Source organism: Odontesthes bonariensis, chromosome 13, assembly GCF_027942865.1.
Source record: "Odontesthes bonariensis isolate fOdoBon6 chromosome 13, fOdoBon6.hap1, whole genome shotgun sequence".
Classification (NCBI taxonomy): Eukaryota; Metazoa; Chordata; class Actinopteri; order Atheriniformes; family Atherinopsidae; genus Odontesthes; species Odontesthes bonariensis.
Genome location: NC_134518.1, coordinates 24,646,381 through 24,667,405, shown reverse-complemented (window position 1 = coordinate 24,667,405; position 21,025 = coordinate 24,646,381). Strand labels below are relative to the sequence as shown.

The window sequence follows — 21,025 nt, the reverse complement described above, 5'->3', positions numbered from 1 at the left end:
TACGACACCCAGCTTTTTTTGTAACTTTAGAAATAATTGAAGAGGAAATTTGTGTTGGTATTGTGTTGGATGGAATGATTGACTGGGATGGTAAAAAGATTCAGTTAAAGGTAGTCTTCCTTCATCCATGTGGATATGTGAGAGAAAACCGCTGAGATTTGTGCTGAAGTCGTCTGGTGGGAACGATAACAATGATGTGAAAAGCCATGCGAGCGAATGACCAGGCCCAAAGAAGTGATGTGTATTGCAAAGAGAAGCGTCCCCAGTAGGGCTGAAACAATTCCTCGAGTAACTCGAGTAACTCGGATAACGTGATTATCAAAAATCTTGGATGCAAGTAAATTGCTTCAATGCGTTGTTTAATTCACACAAATATGTTCTGCTCAGTGCTCCCACTGTTTCACACGGACAATTATTTTAATTATTACTGTCACACAACACACTTACATGCTGCGTTTGTAGCAAACTTGATTTGATGGCACAATGGAGAAAGACAATGAGGAGCAAAATCTGAGAAAAAGACAAGACCATTTCAAACAAAACAAAAGCGCAAATAGTGTACAGTGTGTGTACATTGTAAAACCGAGTTAGGTAACCACAATAGCTCAACATTATGTCAGTGGACTCACATATAGAGTCCACTGAGCAAAACAAATACACAAGGTAACATTTCATGTTAGCATTTTAATGTAAATTGGGATTAGTTTTAAGAATGAAGGGGGGGGGGGCATCTATACAGGTATCTTAGATTAAATAAAAATCTATATTTTTCTAAGATACATGTATGGATGTGACCAGCAATCAGTAATCAGTTAGATTACATCTTCAGGCAGAGATACTGACTATGTAGAAGGAATTTTACTTCAGACCTTTTTCATTTTGAAACCATAAATGATGGAAATGACCTTGCTTAAAATATGACAGAAATTATGTCTAGAACTATGTAGAAGTACTACTACTACTACTACTATAAAAGCACTCCTTGAATTCACCACTGCAAAGGTGAATGTCAAACAAGGGTGGGAAAAGTTTTTCTTTTCATTTACTGCCTGGCCGTTTTGATCACATACAACCCTTAGAGCCTTAACTGATGCCAGCCTCTCAGTGCCGGTATTGAAACTTATGGCTCAGTTTGTGCCACAGAAGTTGTAAGTATTCAGTTTGGGCTTCTTACCTTCCAAATGGCTTCTAGCCTGAAGGATAAAGTAACCAGCATCCATAAATCAACCAGATGCTGGGAGAAAACTACTGGTGAGTGCAGTGATTTTTGTTTATTTATTATTCTTAAAAGGAGAAACATTGATAGTAATTGGATTTAGTTAATTTCCTTCCTTTAATTTCTCAACTGCTAACCATCAACTGGCAAGTAATACCAAGAAATCAGTACACCTGAGGTGATCATCTACAAATAAGGTAAATCTGTTTTGTGGCTTTATACTTCTCTCTTCCTTACAGATTGCCTTTAGCTGTGAATATATGTTGGTCTAAGGGGAATTTGAGAAAAAAAAAATCTAACCTTTCTTTTCTGCTGCTCTGCGCTCTACTGCCTCCTCATCTCACAGCAAATCAAACTGAAGCATCAAAACTAGCCCCCAGCGTTCATCCATCTAAGATTTCTTTGGAGCATGTTTTTTAATTCATGACTGCAGGAAAACTACTGATGATGTTGAGGATAGCCCACGGTAACATCACATCTTGCTTGGATGTCTGATTGACTGATGTCCAAAGAATGTGAGAAAGACAACAACATCAAAAAAAGGACCATCTTCAAATATGCAATCACATTCATGATTTGTTATAAACTACTGCAGCCACGAATCATGGATTGCATTTGCTATATTTACTGTCTACAACTGGATTAAGCTTGGATGCACAAACAAAAAGTTTAGTATTTTAGGTTACATGTGTAAGAAACTTCCCAAATGCATGTTTCATGTCCTACAAGGGTTCAAACAAACCAAGCTGACCAACTGGCACATTTGGAGCGTCAGTGCACTGCTGTGGCCATTGATGAACATTCACCCTGATTGGCTGTTTTACGTATAACATGAATGCACAAGGATGGAGACCAAGAAACAATAGAAAGCTGACACTTAACTTTAAGATGTCGCACACAATTTTCTCATTTGTCATCTTCACTTCTACCAAACAAGCAAGACTCTTGTAAAAAACATGTCCATGTGGAATGAAGAAACTTAAGACAAAGTGATAATCATGACTCAATACCACCTCTGTACAAACATGATATCCCCTTCTACACTGGCAGTATGTGCATTTTTCCCCACAGGTGCAGATTGTACATCCTGGCAGACAGGTAGAAATCAGCTTTGTAGCGTGTTCGTGTGCTATTGTGTATGTTCAGACATTGATGATGCAAAGAGACCCAGCAGGGGGCCTCTTTTTGGTTTGGAGTGTAAGAATGCAACAATTCTTTTACATCAATCTGGCATGAAGAAGGTTTGCAGTTGCATATGTAGATACTTCAGCACTGCCCATTAAAATAGCATTGCTTTCCCATTTCTCTTCTGTATTACTGTGTCTTTCTTCATTTTCTGGTTGACCAAGTCCAGTAATCATCGTGTCTCATCACAGCATTGCCCTCTTCTCTTTTGCTGCAGCTCACCAACACACAGACCCAAATTAAACAAAGACTCATCACAATAAGGCCCGGCATAAACATCATGCTTTTGTGCTCAAGACCATTATTGCCCCATCCTTTTTCCACACAGATGAAATTACAGGCGGTAGATTATGACAACCTTCACTTTATGTTATCTCATGCAGCTGGTATCTGGCTCTTAGAGTGACAAGCAACACAGAAAAAATGTAGAAATCACACCCACATGGTCGCGTTAATCGATTCACGGGAGATGTCATAACAATCGCTGTGTTACTGTAATTAAATTTAGATTGAATCAAGTCCATTTTCATGCTACAGCTCATACAAATTTTACTTGATACAATTTTAAAGCCACACTGTCAGATGTAGATCCAGCTGTCTCTTCTAATACAGTATGCTGAATGAGAAGCTCTGCAGAAAATAAATTGGATACAATCTGATCTACTGATAGTCTTTCAGACTTATTCTGCTTGAATATCTTAGATTAACACAGAAAAGCTGCAAAAGAGAATTAACAGATCTTTCTTGCCTATTGAGGCTCTGTGTGTCAGACTGAATGGAGCTACAGTCCACATGGTGGAGGATCATCAGTGGAGCTGAAGAGAGTGACTCCACACTTGACTGCACAGATTAAGAGAGTGACAGGGACCTATGACTGGCTAATTCAATGGGGGCACTCTCTGTAGAAAACACTTCATTCTTGACAATGTCACTTGGCTCTCCTGTGCAATATATCCTGCCATGGAGTATTATACAGCCACAGTGGAACACCCCCACCTTTTCTCTAAATTCAGCTTTAAAGCAAGAGCAGCATTGCAGGGGCCAAGCAGTCATCAATTTTATAGCATGATAAAAAAGAATTTGAAAAAGATCAAAGCACCTCTTTTTAATTTGGTTTAAACTTTTTTTTTTCAAATTTAATTTTTAACAGCTTTGATTGTCAGCACAAAGCTGAGCGTTTTGAAATGAAAGTCCAAGATCTTATGAGATAACTACATCATAGACAACTAACGTGTGACGTATGTGTCTGAATTTCAGAGTTTCCCTCAATTTCTTTTTCTTTTTCTAAGGGGATCACTGGGATACGGTTTGCTGAACATCAGCGGTGCTACATCAGGACCCAAACGAAGAGACTACCCACAGTGGCAGAGGTGCAGACCGAGGACAGAGATTTACTGGTACAGTATGCCTCACACTTTGCTATATGCACGTTGGACTCTCTGTAGTCCTGCAGAGGCTGTCATGCATTTTGTCAGGAGATAACCGGAGTAGAGCTCTGTGAGCAACACAAAAATCCTCAGCCTGTCCATCTCATCCTATCTTACCACCCCTCTCACTGAGGAATAAACTAGGGTTTGTGGTGCCTGTGAAACTCCCAGAAAGCTAACCACAAACCCGTAGCCTCTTTGTGGCTCACATCAAATAGTGCCTGCTGTCAATCTTGAGCCAATATTAATTTTTAATCATTTCTTCCAAAGGCTCTACCAAAATAGCCTAAAGGGGGAAGGGTGGAAGAGAGTACTGAGTGAGAAGTAAACCATTAAAATGGTATTTTTTAAGAGATGTTTTCTTTGTAAAATTCACGAGGCTCCCTCAGCAAGATTCATTTGACTTCTCTGAGTTTTTATAGTTGCATGTGAACTTCAGAACAAGAAATGGAGGAAATTCACTCAATCAGAATTCCCATTTTTTTCAGTGTCACAGTGCAATTCACAGAGCGGGCCGCATGTTCAAAGAGAAAATCCTTCTCTCAAATGTCTCAAATGCTAACATTTACATTTCACATTGGGGCTGGGAGGAAGTGGCTGGTAAATCGCGGACTCTCCCCACTCACTGCTTCATTTTAGGAGAAGTTAGCCAATTGCCCCCGTGCAGCTTCAGTTTTAACTTTAAGAACACAAGCTGTTACGCTAAAAAAAAAAAAACCCTGTTTTTTTATCCTTCTCATCTTCATAATGTCTGATCCACATTTACAGATACTAATTGCCCAGGCAGCACCATATGTCCATGCCATCTCTGTCTTCTTTTGTGCAATGTGAAGTCTAATTGGCTCAATTCACAGCTCTGAAGTGAGTCATATGGGGCCAGCAAACAACTGGGGCTCATACCAGTAGTGATGGAGGCTCTTATATTCAATCAAATAACTTTCAAAAGGTGTTTTAAACTTGTTTTTTTTTTTTGCATCAAGTTGTTCACACTGGTATAACTATCCATTGAGAGATGGCATCTAAATGACTCCAAAGGCATATCAAGAACCTGAAAATAAAACTAATTTTTTTTAAAAACAAAAACACATTCAGTAATTTGTTGTGTTAAGTATGTTTTGGGGGAAGCATCATTATTGCTTTTATTATAGTTAAACATACAATATTCTTTGTAGTGCAGGTGGTTTAGGTCAACCTGGTCTGATGGTTGAACGTGAAACAGATAAGAAAAAGATAATTACCTTAAAGTAATAAGACATATGTTCTAAAACTGTGCTTTACTGAGGGATTTAATCAGCAACTACTCAGTCCTTCACTCAGCTGGCAGCAGATTAGCATAACACAAAGACAGACAAAAAAGGACAGAGGGAAACAGCTCATCTGACTCCTGAAACCTTGACTCATACAAACCCAAGTAATTCCATATCCAAACCAGGCCAAGAGACTATCAAGTCTGATAAGATTGATTGCTCCTAACAAGTTAACATTCATTTGCGTTTTCATTTAAGTTCTCAAAACAAAGCTCTGCGTCTCACCTAAAGTAACGTTGGAAGTCTTCTTTTCTGTGCGAAGCCGTGACCGTTGTCATGATACCTGGTGAAATACATCCACATTTTTCTGCTGTTGACTGCATGGCTAATCCTCATCTTGTTTTAACCTAAAGTCCACCTAATGTTACAGCTTTACTTTTATTTTCCGCAGAATGAAGATAACTCCTGCTGTTTGGCTCTTTGAAATGTTCTAATGATTTCTTCTTTGTTGCTACAACAGCTAACATTAGCATCACTATCTGCCATCACTATCTGATTTTTCAAAAGTTATGTTGGGACCTACAATCTGGGTTGTATCACCAGTGAATGGTTGAAATGAAACAGGAACCTTCTAAACCTCACTGACTGTAGATGCAAACCTGTGTTTAAATTGGTTAACTCCACTGGGTTGGGACAATAACATCTCTTTGTTGGGGTTAGAAATCCATCATGGTTATTATTAAAATATAAGAACAACAACAACAACTTTTTACAACACAGCAGCTACCTTCATGGACACCATTTTTTAAAGTTTACATGCAGTTGCTCTCACAACCACTAGATGTCATATATTCTTTAAGTGCACTTCTAGATGTTTTGGTCTGCGTGAGCAAATGATACATAAGGTCATATCTGGGTGGAGGATAGTTACTTATTAATCAATAAATGTCCTACAGGGGCAAAGTTAGGTTATAAGCAGTGACCTGAGTCTGTCCTCACTTACACACTGGCCCCTGAGCCATCCTCTGTGAGCATCCACCCACATGTGAACCTGCAGAAGATCGGCACAAGTTCCTTCTCAAGTGGTGAAACACATGAAGCTCACAGGGGTTAAAGCCAAGCACTTGTGGTTCCTTGCTTAACCCTGCCACAGGCTTTTAGGACAAAGGGCTCAAAGCAGCAGCAGCAGGCTTGAGAGCCGAGGTGAGAAACAAAGAAAAAAACTGCAAGCAGCTGATAAGAAAATGCCGCCCCTGCGAGGGAGAACCAGGTGACAAACATGAATTGTTTGCCAGGATTTTTCTTTCCTTTTCAATTTGCCATCTCAATGAAATGTCTGAGGGAGTAATCCCTGAGCTTCATTCCAGTTCTCCCAGTCTGACATAGAAATCACCGTCCGCCTCCCTCATAACATTGTCAGTGGATGCACCATTAAACAGCCACTTAATATGGATGACCAACACTCACCCAGCAACCCTAAACCTCCTACTTAGACAACAACTGCAAACAGCAAAATTGTGTTCTAAAACACAACACCACTGCAGAGGATTTTAATTCGCCAAAAATCCAGCAGCACATAGTGAATGGCAGGGTGGCCAGTGAACAATAAAGTTCACTAACTGTGCTGATTTATTCAGGAATAAAGACTGGTCACACAGAAAATGTGACAGAAAATTCATCCATAGTTCATAATCGCCTACAGTTGATAGCTAACCCCTAACAAATGCTGCCCAGCCAGGAACATAGGCCTACTCCTAAAGTCTGACATAACCGCTGTCTAAGGCCCCATCCACACGTAGCCGGGTATCTGCTGAAACGAATATAATTTTCAACGTTTGGACCTGTCATCCACATGAAAACGCATGAAAACGCATAAAAACGCATCGTAAACGAATGTTTTTAAAAACTCTGGGCAAAGTGAAGATTTTTGAAAACTCCGTTTATGCAGCTGCGTGTAGACTGAGATAACCGGAGTTTTTTGTTTTTGAACGTCACAATATGCGCCAAAACAACAACAAATCTGCTTTAAAGTCTAAAGTGCGACCTTGTTTACTGAATAAGCATGGATGCCTTGAGAACTGTGGTGGTTATTATTGTGCAGGCGCTGTTTACTGCCTTGATTTTACACGCCCAAGTCGTACTCCCAGAGGAATGGCGTGACAATTTCGCATGTCCCGGTCCTCACTCCTGTCGCTGTCGGAATTATTACGTCCTCATATCGAGGGGCAGTCCACTGTCATGCGATCACCTGTCAGTGTGCTCAAAAAAGTTGCGTGCACACTTTATTATTTAGCTGACGAGGGAAAATTGCGCAAAACAGCAAATGCATTTGGGTTGTCAAGACAGGTGAAAACGCAGATGTTCGGTTATGTGTGGAAGGCGTTTTTTTCGAAAACGAGGTAATGTGGATACAAATTATTTTATAAACGGAGGGAGGGAAATATTCGGTTTTAAAAATACCTGGCTACGTGTGTACATAGCCTAAGGCTTTCTTTCTATGTATCATTATTCGGTTTCTAAGAGTTATTGAAGTTTGAAAAGTATCATTACATGGTTACTAAAGGGCTTAAATCCTCAGTCTATTCTTCCACCAAGGCTTTATTTCTCTGCTTGTTACCTGCTGTAGTTTAAACAAAGACTACAAAGCAACATTTCCTTAAATTTGGAGGAGAGCACATTGATAATAGAGGAATGCAGTAAATTTGGAACACATCCCTATCACTTTCTTGAAAGTGGCAAAATAAGACATTAGCTTTTAAGATGTGCTCTGAAGACATATTTTGATCATAAATTGTACAAAAATGGACATAATCACCTGCTGTCTGTTGTGAAATCGATGCAGAAGTGCCTCCAAAGTGAAATACCACCAAAGGCTGCTAGGCACTGGCTCAAAAACGTCTCCCTACAAGTTATTATCTTCACAGCTGTGTGTAAGAGAGGACCCAAACACACACTCAGGCTTGAGAGACCGGCAGGTGAGGAAAAGCAAAATAAACTTTCATTTCAGAACAAACCAAAAAGCTCTGAAATGGCAGGAAGTTGGTATAAACAAGCGGGAGAGCAATTCCAAATAAATTAAGAAGAAAAAAGTACATGGAAATCCAAATGACCAAAACAACATTAAAACAAAGAACAAAACTAAATCCATAGACCATGACAATGATGCTTTCATAAGATACAATCATTTTTTTTATCAATATTAGTCCTAAAATAAACATTAATGTCCAAACAGCTTTAAACTTCCACTCTCCAACCCCACAAGCTCCACGTTTTTCATCAAATATGCCCTCTTTATGTTTTATTTTATGAAATGCTGTCTCATAACTCTCATAATCATCTTTTATGGAACAGTTTGTTCTCTGACACAGGATAGTCAAGAAAGTTGCATTGAGCAACACAGCAAATAGGTCACCACATGGTGCTCCTTTTTAAACTCTACAGGTTTTCTGCTCCCAAAAAGCACTTTTTCTATTTATCAGTGGCACAAAATATCACTGAGCTGAGAGAAAGCTTAAGATGTTGCGCAGATTGACTTAGTTATAATGAGCTAATCCACTCAATCAGTGGAAATGAAATGATTTTTTTCAATGAAAATGTTCACAGTTTCAACTGCTGATGTGATCATCCGTTAGTTCCCTGGTACCAGCACACTTACAGTGAGCTGCTTAAAGAGGGTTGTCGACAAAAATTCACCAGCTGGTCAACTACATAAAAAATCTGGCTTGCATTGGATGCGGCACGTGAAAGCTCCTGGGTATGGTGAGAAAATCTTTGTTGATCTCTGGCAAACATGAAACCACATTAAACAATGCGCCATGTCGACAGTGTTTCCCTACCCTTGGGACACAGTGGCAGGATAGGGTAAATTTGTTAACTACAGCACAACTGGTGTATAATTAAGTTGTGCATTGTCGGTGAAAAGCATACATACACCAGGAGCAGGCAGCAGCAAACAAATTATCATCATTCCCAAAGTCCAATACTTGATAGAAAAGTTGCTTTTGTGTCCAAGTACTACATCATTTGTCAATGGAAAAATGGAAAGGCTTTCACAAGTGCGTATAAACTGGCAGACTGTAATCATGTTGTCTTTGTGCTTGTCAACTGGCATTTAGAAATCCATGCCCCATGCTAAAATGTTGACCTTTACCACTCCCCCCGAAGCGCTCTCTCCTACAAGTTATTGGAGCCGTTTCTCAACTGTGAAGTCAAAGTCATGCTATGAGCTCCGTGTCATGACCTCTATTTCCAAAGAAGACTTACTTGGCTTCAGCAGTTAAGAGGTCCAATTAGAGAGTGCTGTTTGTGTTCCTTGAGTTTGATTTTAATTCCTGCAGCCATGGGAACGGTGAGTAAACCAGCTCAATGCCAGAGCCACCCTCTCTGCTGTACCACCAGGGCCCCGCTGCACCAGTCCTCCGAGTCATCATTAGTTTGCTGGCCGAAGCTTAAAAGTGAGGGAAAGTGTGTCAAAAGCTTGGCTGAACACCTCCTGCACCCAAACACAAGCTCTGAGGTGACAGAATGTGCTTAAGTTGTGGTTTGGGTTTTTTTTTCCCCCCATTTTTACAGGTCACAACCATGTCACAGGACGACAAACAAGAGGCAGCATGGAAAGCGAAATTTTAATTCAAGCGAGAGTGAAAGGGCAGCTCGAGGGAGGGGGCACGACCTAGTATAAATGATTCTTGCTCCTACTATAGCCCCAGGATTCTACATCAAGCTTAACTAATGTGCAATTAAGCTGCAGACTGGAAGAAAATCACCTTGTAAAAACATTTGTCAAGTGAACTGTTTTTCTGTTCTGGGCTGCTAATTAACAAGGGAATGGGAAGAGGGGTGTTTGTGTGTGTATTTACATATACATGAAGAAAATAAATATCCGCACTGTTAGGGGAGAGCATTACCAAATCCCCTTCATATGTCTCTATTAGACAACACTGACATGTAGTCGCTATCATTAAGCAATAATAGTTTACTTTACAGCTCATGAACTACAGTATCAACAAATTAAGCCCACTGATAGTGCTGGGTGCCAAGTGAAGCATTGTGTTAGGGGTGGGGGGGGTTGGGGAGAGGGCGGGTGGTGGAGTGTGGAAGGAGAATGCAAGGCTTTATTGTGTCTGTCACATTAAACGATATTGCAGCCACATTCGGAGTAATGAATACCACTTCTAAAGTCATTTAAAAGTCAAATCATCACTGTCTGTGAATTTCAATGATGTATGATAGAAGGAGCATGCCGGAGGCTTGAGAGGAGGGTGAGACTCAGAGTGAGGAGGGAGTCAGGGCAGTGGGAGTCAGGAGTCAGGAAGTTGCCATCCTCTCAGCAGACAGGAAGGTGATAGATGAAACTAAAAGACTGAAACTGCTGCATGACTCAGGGGAGCATGGTGCAAATGCAGGACTGTTCTTTGTGGGGGCACAGGCATTTTTGCAGGCACTGACTTGTTGTGGAACATGTACAAGTTACGTACGTGGGACTGAGTGTATATGTGTGTGTGGTGTTTTTCGGGCAGGCGGATGAGACCGAGGCTGTGAATATGAAGGTGGAGGACTCCCAAGTGTGGGTTCCTGCTGAGGAGCCCATCGTTAACCCAGACTTCCTCCTTGACTCCAAGATCTGGGAGATTTGCCAGCAGCTGCCCATCCACTGGATCCATCCCTCCCCCCTGACCGGTGAGAGCAGGGGGCAGCTCTGCCTCTAAATGCACACTATTAACACTCTCGCTGGAGGCCATTCCCACAGGCTATGTGCAGGTCCACAGAGACAGCATGATTTACCAACCGCATGAGCAGCTGGCCCAAGCTGTTCTCTCAGTGTCAGGAAAGTTTAGAGACTGAGGGGTGGAAGGAGAATTCAGAGCTTCTACTCATGCAAACTACCAAAACTACAGTTGAGAAAATATTATAAACAAAACCTTTTATGCAAAGTCTTATTTAAGTGACAGATAATCAGCAAATGTCATAACTTGTACACATGATGAATAACCTGTAAGTGTTTTAGCATATTTACATGCTTTACTGTGTTAACTGGTTCTTATGGAGCCGATTTTAACAACTTATATTGATGTGAAAATTATCTTTTATGCTGTAAACGTATTTCATAATATTTTGAAAGTTTGATTTTCAGCAAACATGCAGCTCTAACCTGTGAGATGTGAGACTTTAACATATAGATAAATGTTACATTTAAAGCCCCCACTAAACGAGTTAACACATAGCTGATTAAGCCTGTCAGTAACTGTTAAATCTCAATATATTTCACGGTATACTGAGGTTTTTAAATTTGGTAGCCATGGCAACACTACCACACAAAGGTACAAAAAATAATCCCTTCTGAGGAAGCCATCAATGCTGCTGGCAGAATTGAAGAGGGGAGCAAACATGGAAACAGAGATGGAGAAAGCTAAAGCAGTTGGGACTGAAGAACAATATGGAAGCATCCAAGAAAGGTTTCTGACACTGCAGATAAAAAAGAACAAACTTTTTTAGAGGAAAGCTAGTATTAACAAAAAAGTAATAAACCATATAACAGGCACACCTGTAGTTACTTATTTCTAAACAGTTATTTAGAGACCACATGATATAATGAAGTGCAATTTCTTTCCATTTTGCTAATTTATCTTAGCTAGTTACTCTTTGTTTTTCTAGAAATGAAATACATCCACACATTATCACAAGAAAACATGCCTGGTTCTCTTGTGATAATGGGTTACATGAACATTGTCATGACTGTAAATGTGCCATTTTATTTGGTGCAGTTTTATTAATCCACCGCACATCTTTGACTTCTACAGGACAATAGTCCTGTAGAAGTCAAAGATCAACAATTAACCAACTCCCATCTCTAAGCTTGTTATCATGACCTAAGAAAATGATCAGCTTGAGTTCTTGGGATAACAGGAGTATAGAATTATTTGAAGCATTGCTGTTTTCAGTTTCACGAGATGTACAGAGGCTTAGTTTCCACATGTAGTCCATTTGCTTTACTTGCATGCACGTAAACAGTGTGCAGAGCAAAATATGTGAAAGTCTTGGCCCATAATGTTTCTTGTCAAGATGTCCGCCTGCTGCACTTGAAGCCATTAATCTAGAGCCTAAAGCAAAGGAAGAGGACAAAAGTTAAAAAGCTCAATTAGTTCAATAGAGCTTGTTAAGAATAACTTAACAATGAACCACCAAAAAGTAACTGTAAAACAATGTGGCAGAGTAAAAGAGGACGCCTGTAATGATGAACATGAATCTGCAGGTTCCCTCGGTTTATAGACCTTTATTATGATTTCCAGCTCATTGTCCATCTGTCTGGCCCCGTAACTTTTTCAGTTTTGGTTCGCTCTCATCTCTATCGTAGCATCTGAAATAGTCTACTGTCTCAGCATAAAACAGCAGATGGACACAGTTAATAACCAGCAGCAGCAAATGGTAAAAACCTTTCAGCCTTGAGGCTTCTGTTTTGGAAAAATTTCAAAAACAAAGTTAAAAGAAAGTGAATATTCACCAGGAGATCAGAAAACTGCAGGGTGTGTAAACAAGCAAGTCGTGTTTCAAGTTTGTCCTGTTAACTTAAAAAGTAATGTCAGGGTTGTGCCAGCAACTTTGTTGAATGAACCAGATGATAACGGAAGGAATCTTCTCCTTATCCTTTAAAATGCATAGAACCAGTGAACTTTTATCGGCAGTTTCACATCTCAGTGATGAGAGTGCAATTTGTGAAGTGTCCACAAAGCAATCATATACATGTAGAATTTTTCCCTGAAATACTCACTCTCAAGTAAAGTACAATATACTTTAAAACATGTTTGCATAAATGTACCATGATACGATACTATAATCAGCATGAACACGTAACAAGAACAACTTTCTTTGTCCAGCATAATTCACTTAACTGTTGGAGACATAAAGCTGCAGGAAAAACACTGTGACAGTGAGACCCAAACAGAATCTAAGAGCTTTCTCATTTTACTTTAGACAAGACAACACAGTTATATAAAACTCTTATATTGCACATAACATCTCCTCACCCTCCCGCTGTCTCTGTGCATTCAGAATCCGAGGCTCAGGATGTGGACACACCTGACGCAGAGGTCACAGGTCAGCGTTTTACCCGTGATGTCCTGGACCACGTTCCCGTAAATGACTATGTAAGTGAAGCCCTCTCTCTCAGCCTCGTCACCCGGGGACCACACCACGAGATACAGTAGAGCTGCTTCTATCAGCTCCAGCTCTGCCTCGACTCTTTCTGCATATAAATCGCTCACTAATTGATGTTAAAACTGACTTTGTGCACCAGAGGGCATAGCAATTGCTCTATATATATCTATTTAAGTAAGGCCAGTCCATTGAAGACTCCCTTAATGTCTCTTCATTAATTGAGAGGAATATCCAGCCTTTCAAAGGCAGCAACTTGTGCCTTACAGCGGCCGTTCATGCCTTTTTTTTTTTACTTCCTTTTTTCCCAGGCAGAAAGCACTGCACAAAGAAACACTCTCAAGGTCACTCTCTGCTGCACAGATCAGTTGCATTTATTAATAAAGCCCTAATTATCAAAGCACATTAAATGAATGGAGAGGCAGTGTTGCATATTTTGGCGTGCTGCATGTAAACCAATCAAAACTGTATGGATAATTATTGAAGAGTATATCAGACCAGAATTATGCACTCACAGTGACACGAGAAGACGGCAGTTGCACACTAAAGATACGGATAGTATCCACAGGAGCAAGGATATGCACACAGGCACACATATTGAGTGCTTTCAGGTGAATTGTCACAAAAGCTTACTTCAACGATAATGAGTCAGGCTCAGTCTCCTCCTCAGAGCTGGGAGAAACGGCAAGAGACACGCAGAGAAATGAGATGTCCTATAATGTTGACATTTATCAGACTCGTCCCAGAAACACCTTCTGCTCAACTCTTCCTTTTTTTCCCCCAGCCTTTCTGTCGTTTCCCTCATTGTCTGTGGCAGGAGATGCAACGCTATGCAATTAAAACATACCAGGGATGAAAAACTCAGCTCTCCTTTTGAAACGTTCTGCGGCTATCAGCTGAGTAATGCATACCATTGCAATCCTTTCCAGCAGCAAGTCCAAGTGCTGTTTGTGGGTCTGGTGATAACAAAGGCCTTTGTGGCCAAGCAGAGGGCAGGCAGCAGTCTGTAATTGGAAGTCTGAACTCTCGCTCATGCCAGTGGGATGCCACATGTGTGAGCCAAGCCTTTTTTTCTTTTTTATTTATCATTTTTCATCCGGAGCTCATGTAAATGTGCTCACAGTCAGAAAACAAGTAGGCACATGCGTGCAGTCTGCTGCTCCCACTGTTTCTCTTTCCCCCACATCCTTTTTTCTGTCACAGAAGTAGACATAAAAACATGTATTTAGTTCATCTGCATTTCATAAGCCTGAAATTCAGTGCCCCGTCTGCCCACAGTGCACACTCATAAAGCAGAATAATCGTCTGAGTCCTTGTGACAGAGGCTGACAGATATATGTTGCTGAACTTTGCCATGGCTGCCATGTCAGAGTGCAGCGAGTCTCAGAGGTGGCCCTGGAAATTTCAAACTGAATAACTACACTCTGACAAGCCTGAAGGGATTGTACCGTCGTCCTTGACCCATATAGCAAGAATGAGCTTCCAATAAGAATTGACCATACACGTGCACATGTAAACATGCCTGCTCTGCTTTTCTGTCTATGTCCAACGGTTCGTGTAGACTGTTAAACCTGCTAAATCCTTCCAAACCTCCGGGTGCCACATTCAGCATCATGCATAACAGAGAAATTCAAATCTATGAATGCAAGAGCTATTTGTGCCTCTAGAGGAATCTTTACGCTGAAGCTTCTTATCACTTCAGTATACTGAAATACATGACATGCGCTACTGAATTACTGTGTCTTTGAATTGCATTGTCATTCCACCTCAATGTGGAGCACAGTGAGATGAATATCTGAGGTCAAGACTCACTGCAAAGCTTTTCATATGTTGCTACGTCCTGTGTATCTACAAAAAAAAAAAAAAAAAAACATTTTTGAATACAAAGCAGGCTGTGAAACAGCAATGTTATCTCTGCTGTTTTGATCCCAGAATGAATGTGATGAGCTCTGCTATGATATTTAATAACACATCCAGGCATGTGTTTCAAGCTCATGAAGAGAGATGATCAGCGTGTGTGAAATAACATCAACAAGTGTGGAGATTAGAGGAGTCATGCTTTGATTCATTACATCTTATTGAATGACAGACACAGTTTTCTACTCTGCCGACTCATTCACATGCAGCGTCTCTTATTATGCACAGAGGTGTCTGCGCGTGTGTGTGATTGCATGTGCATATGTAAGCATGAGTGTGTGATGAAATCAGATGCAGGAAGGGGGTAATGGCTTTTACTCTTCATTAATGCTGCTTGTTTGTGAGTGACTGTTTCAGATTTCCCAAGGTGAACCATTCTTATCACCGCAGCTTCCCACAAGAGACGTCAACTCAAGCCAGAGTGATTAATATGTGCCCATCGTTTTAAAAAGATAGCTCTGATTAATTGTATTTAAGGTACAATGCTGCCTGTTGGCTGTTCGTTTTGACAAACGTCATTTGAATAAAATATTTTCCTCATTTTCCGAGCTGGAGCTCCACGCTTCCTAACATCCCAGTTTGGGCTGTGAGGAGCAGATAAGATTATCGTTGGTCCTTTGACAGCTTTCGTCTTGTTTCCATAACAGATTGTTGCCTGGAAGCTGATGACCTGAAGCCTGACTGAAACAATAAATCATTAAAAGCCTACCTGTGCCAGTCCCAGTAATAAATCAAACCCATCTATCCTTGATATCATCCTTCGCACCCTCTCTATATGTTTTAAATATGTCACAACAGAGTGTAATGTACTTACTTAATCACTGCTCACATCAAATGTAGCTTCGTATTGGTCATGCTGGTGGCAAACTCCTTGTAGCTAGCTGCCACAGAACAAAATAAATACAAACACTGTAAAGCCATTGTGATTGACTGCTCAGTGACTTTTGAGTAGATGCAAGAAATTCCCTTATTCCAATACATGAGATGTTAGGAAGCTGGAAGGACTCAACCATGTTTCCCTGAGGGTCATTACAGACCACACATTTTCTTTTCCCAACAGTGGATGTGTTTTGTTCTGCGTGACTGCATGTAGCTGAGTCATTGTAAGCATTTGCACACCAGTTCGTCTCCTCAGGCCGTCCTGGATCCGAGCAGTTTAACAAGACAGCGCCTTATTGTCTCCAAGGATTCATTTGCTAAAAGAGATTGAAATGTGGTCAAATGCATACTGAGGGCCGTTGATTCCTCAACCTGCACAGTGAGTTAAGTGGTACTTCTTGGAGTTGTTTTTGATCAAAGGAATGGCTCCCAGGTCCCATGAATCCATGGGGGCATGAACCAACTGGTACAATGGAAAAGTCCAAGGGCCATTAATTCTGCCCAATTTACCTTTCATTTGGGTTTCATTCGGCCCCTCTATCAATTCAGAGGCAGCCAGCAAGAGCAAATGAAAGAATCCTTCTTAGGCGATCATTACTCTGCTAATTGCTTCAGGAATGTGCCATGCACTTAAAGTCAAGGTCAGGAGGAGGGCACTGAGACGTGAGGAGCTCTAATTTGAATGCTCTGTTGGAGGAGGGGCAGCCATTTTATTGCAGTGTGTGCTTCGTTTGACGGAGTTAAGAGGTCAGAGATGAAAGAAATAATGTAATTATGTTGGTAACGAGCAACTTAAAGTTCCTTTGACTGAAGAAAGCTTGTAGAGAGGTTGTGGAGGCTGGATGCACTGTGCAACAGCCAGTTGTGTTACCTTGGGTATAACAGAAAGATCAAAGGTATCATCATATTTTATGCCCCTGAAGCTTAAATCAAGCCTGCTCACTCTCATAGCTATCTTGATCTCTTTGTCACTGTCATTAAGCATTACACAACATAGCATTTTCGCAGACATCACTTCTAATCTTTTCCCTCTTGTTTGCTTTTTACATGTATTCTGTTGGCCAACAACCAACGCAGCCTCATCAATTCCCGTCACCCCCTCCTCTTCCTCTTCTCCTGCCCTTGCCTCTAGAGGACTGGCATTTGTCATGTGTGTGATTGTAACCCTGCCCACTCCTGTGTCCTCTGCAGAGGGATGTTGGACTCGAGCTGGATAACCGTCTGGATGACCGTGGCTACTGCTGCCAGCATTGTCGCCGTGGTTACCACTACTGCCGTCGCTACCACGAGCCCCTGGGTGGCTTCAACCCCTGGCCTTATTACTACCAAGGAGGCCGGGTCATCTGTCAGATTGTCATGCCATGTAACTGGTGGATTGCTCGCATGCTGGGGAGAATCTGAGGTGTGAGATGCTGTCTGGGATTTAAAATGTTTCTGTTGTTTTGGTTGAAAATTTTTCTCTCTAGACCATTTTTAGGACCAACGCAGTCTATTCACACATTTTTTATTCCTTACCCATAGAATATGAAACAGTCAACAGAGGGCATTTGAAGTATGTTGATTCTTTCTTAGAAGGCAGTGGTTGTTAATTTCCTCCAATTTTTCCTCCTGTATGATCCTGATCAGTGAGAGCAGTTTAGTTTAAAAATGTCACATGAAACTAATCTCCTCAGAGACAATAATTCAGCAAGGTCTGTCCTTTCTTTGGCTTCTTTGTCATGCATTCACTTTTACTTTAAGAGACTAACATGATTATTCTACTCATGCTGTAATGCAAGGAAATGTACAGTGCATGAACAAACATGTAGTATTCTAAATGGCGCTGGTGCATTACATATTTAACCAAATAAGGGTTAGTGTTTGCTGCCACACGCATGTAGCATTAGCCTGCATAAACTGTGAGGTTATAAATCAGTCTTTAGTATCTGAACTGTGATTTAAGCCCAAGAGCAGTCAAAGCAGTGGATGAAAATGCAGAAGAACAGAAGATCCTAAAAATAAAAACCACTGCTCATCTCAATTACTTTTAAGTAAATTCTGAACTTCTCTGAGTTCCCAGCCATACATCTGCCACATTAAAATATTATTGGATGAATGACTGTCAAAAAATAGACATAAAAACGAAGATTCCAGCTTTAATTCGTGGGACAGACACTAGCCAAGTACGGTAGGAGCACCAGTGCAATCCAATAAAAGAGCCCTGCTATAAATTCTAAAGCCTATCCAGTTGTAGGTGGTAAATTATTGGACTGAATTATTCTGAGAGGTGTTCCTCTTATTTTGCCCAAACCATTACCACGCATGAAATTTTATATTTAAGGAACATTTTCATGTAATCAGTCCAGCACACCTCCACCTCACTGTTGTAACCTCAGCATTAAACATAAAATGATCGCCTTTTTCACAATTTCTACTAAAACATATCAAAGCTTGTAAATAAAATTTACAGCACAGCTCTTCTACTGGGGCAGAAGTGAGGGGTTATGTGAGTGTATACCTCCTTTTTTTCCTGCTGTCTTTTCTTTTACTGCTCACATAACCACCTGATAAAAATCAGTTCCATACCCAAAATTATCTACAACAGCCACAAAGGACAAAACACTAAAGTGTGGGAGAGAAACATACTCCAAATAATTCAGACATGCAACACAAACCAAAACACACAAACAAACACAAAAAGGAAAAGGTTTCCAAAGAAATTTTGGTTTGGGATGCATGACAGCTTTTTTGTCAACCACTTGTGCCACAAAACCCAGCACAAGATCCTCAGAATATCAACATCATCACATTGGTCCAATGAACAAACCTGATTTGAATGAAAAATAAAATAAAACAATATCCAAATAAGAAACAGATAATATTTCTAACATGTCAGTAATGAAACAGACCAAGCTTTGTGAGTTTGCATCTGACTCCATGTTCTGTGGTGATTCTTCTCTTTGTTTTTGGTATTGTGGTAAATTAAGGATACATAATCAAAGACACGTAGACCTCAGCTGTCTTGTGATGTACTTAATGCTGTGTTATCCTCCCTTGTTTTCACGGCTGCTGCAATCTGTAAACTGCTTAAAATAGTGCCGCTTTTAAAACATGTTCTTCTTTGCTGGGGTGATTCTCATCTGTAACAACGCATTTCTTAGTGTGTCGAGCTGAAATAAGTCTCATCTGCAGCTAACACATAAGCAAGCAAGATACGCTTTTGTAATTGATGTTCTGTCATCACAATAACAAGGTGCATGAATACCCAAGTGTATTCAAGCTATGTGAGAATATTCAAAAGTTGAACAGAGACAAAAATGGAGCACTCATGTTGTGATAGTTGGCTTTGAAGTCTTCTGTATGTTTCTATCACTTTACTTGTTTTCCAATTAAAATTTCATTGTATGAATAATCTCAGTTGTCGTATCATATGAAACAGTCGTTTCCTTGAAAGACTCTTGATATCCAGGGGTGTTTGTGTGAAAACTGATAGCACTATGGGTTTGAATCCAACCCAAGCAAACCATAGAATAGACAAGTCTCCTTTTCTCCTCTCCATTAATCCCACTCCTCATCAGCAGAGACATTTAGTGTTGCATTGGCTTGACAATACTGAATAAACAGAAGCGCTTTTATTGTTTCTCTTTTATAACCTGAGACTTTCTGTGCATCTGAAGGATGACAATGCTTTGTTTGATATAAAGTATTTTGCTACCATGTAAATTTGGATGTTGACTCATGTGGGTTTAGTATGATAATGTCAGTAATATCAAAAACAATTGGTACTGACATGGATTTGTTTTTTTTTTTAAAAGGCTAAAACACTGTGTAAAAATATGTAAATGTTTTATGAATATTCTCATAAATGGAGTTCAGTGTGCAACCATATTGTTACATTTAAATCAATAATGTCAGTAGCCCAAAGCTACATGTCAAGTAAAAAATGCTGGCGTGAGTTAACAAATGCAATAACTGCAAACATACTTCAAATAAACTGACAAGTGTACTGCAAAGCCCTCGAGGCAGTTCTGAAAAGTTCATAAAATCAGTGGTTATATAATTCATTTCTCTCTATTTCCCGCTTATCACATCAAATAGTCAAGAGTTTATTAAAATGGATGCATTCAGCATGGTGCTGTTTGAGCTTTTGCACTCACAGTGTAGAGGAAATTGTTTTTCTTTTCTTAAGACGCTGTTCGTTGTCTATCTGATGAGGGCGATCTCTGAGGAATCTGACGACTCTTGTGTAGATGTGAGTGTAAATTTACATGAAAGCCCTGAGAGTCAGTCTGAATGGGATGGTTCAACCCAACTGGAGAGGCTGATACAGATATTACAGCTGGCTCCCTGAGAGCTCATCATGCCTGTTGGGACAGAAGTCCAATATCAAGCATGAAAGTCAAACTTTACAGTACAGACGCTTCACAATTAAAAATCATTGTGGAGAACATCTAGAATGACACCAGATGGTTTCAGATACTGAGGATGGATCTATATGAGAGTAAAATAATGCATATTGGTATCTAGTAAACAAATCTCAAAAAAACTTACATCTGTTTGCATTCAATGTTTATGTTCCCCTTCAATTATGTCCTCTCTGAATATGTAAATGAAGCAATGTTAGGTTGATTACCATAACTTCATTAACTGGATATTTTGTGACAATTCAGGCACATTTAATAAGTTAAAAACACCCAAGCACAAATGTTTGATTTGGCTGAATCGTTTTGGAGAAAGGTCCCCAAAAGCAAATTGATAAGAAGACAACATTTCTAAGTAGGCTGTTTGAACCCTTAAACTTACTTAATAATTTAAATGAAAATTGGAAATATGACCCACTTTCTGTGAAAGCCGCTGCAACTTGATAAATAATTACCCGATGGCTCATATAGTATCTTCTACCAGAAATTTAAAAACAAAAAAAAGAGGAAAGTTGAAATAGAAACTTTAAGGTGGCTGAGATGACTTGGAATTAACCTTCTGCAAATGAGCTGAGATGTCAAAGCAAACAAGAACAAGAGGGT

At 40.1% G+C, this 21,025-nt stretch overlaps 1 protein-coding gene across 1 annotated transcript in view; it reads left to right on the top strand.

Annotated features, from left to right (window-relative positions):
• Positions 1 to 19,413, top strand: part of tnmd (tenomodulin) — a 66,692-nt gene extending 47,279 nt beyond the window's left edge. Inside the window, exons 4-7 of the mRNA XM_075481754.1 lie at positions 3,691 to 3,798; positions 10,595 to 10,754; positions 13,125 to 13,219; positions 17,214 to 19,413. Coding sequence (XP_075337869.1) covers positions 3,691 to 3,798; positions 10,595 to 10,754; positions 13,125 to 13,219; positions 17,214 to 17,423 — 573 coding nt within the window. The 3' untranslated portion in view covers positions 17,424 to 19,413. The remainder of the gene's footprint in view (positions 1 to 3,690; positions 3,799 to 10,594; positions 10,755 to 13,124; positions 13,220 to 17,213) is intronic.
• Positions 19,414 to 21,025: the final 1,612 nt, after the last annotated feature.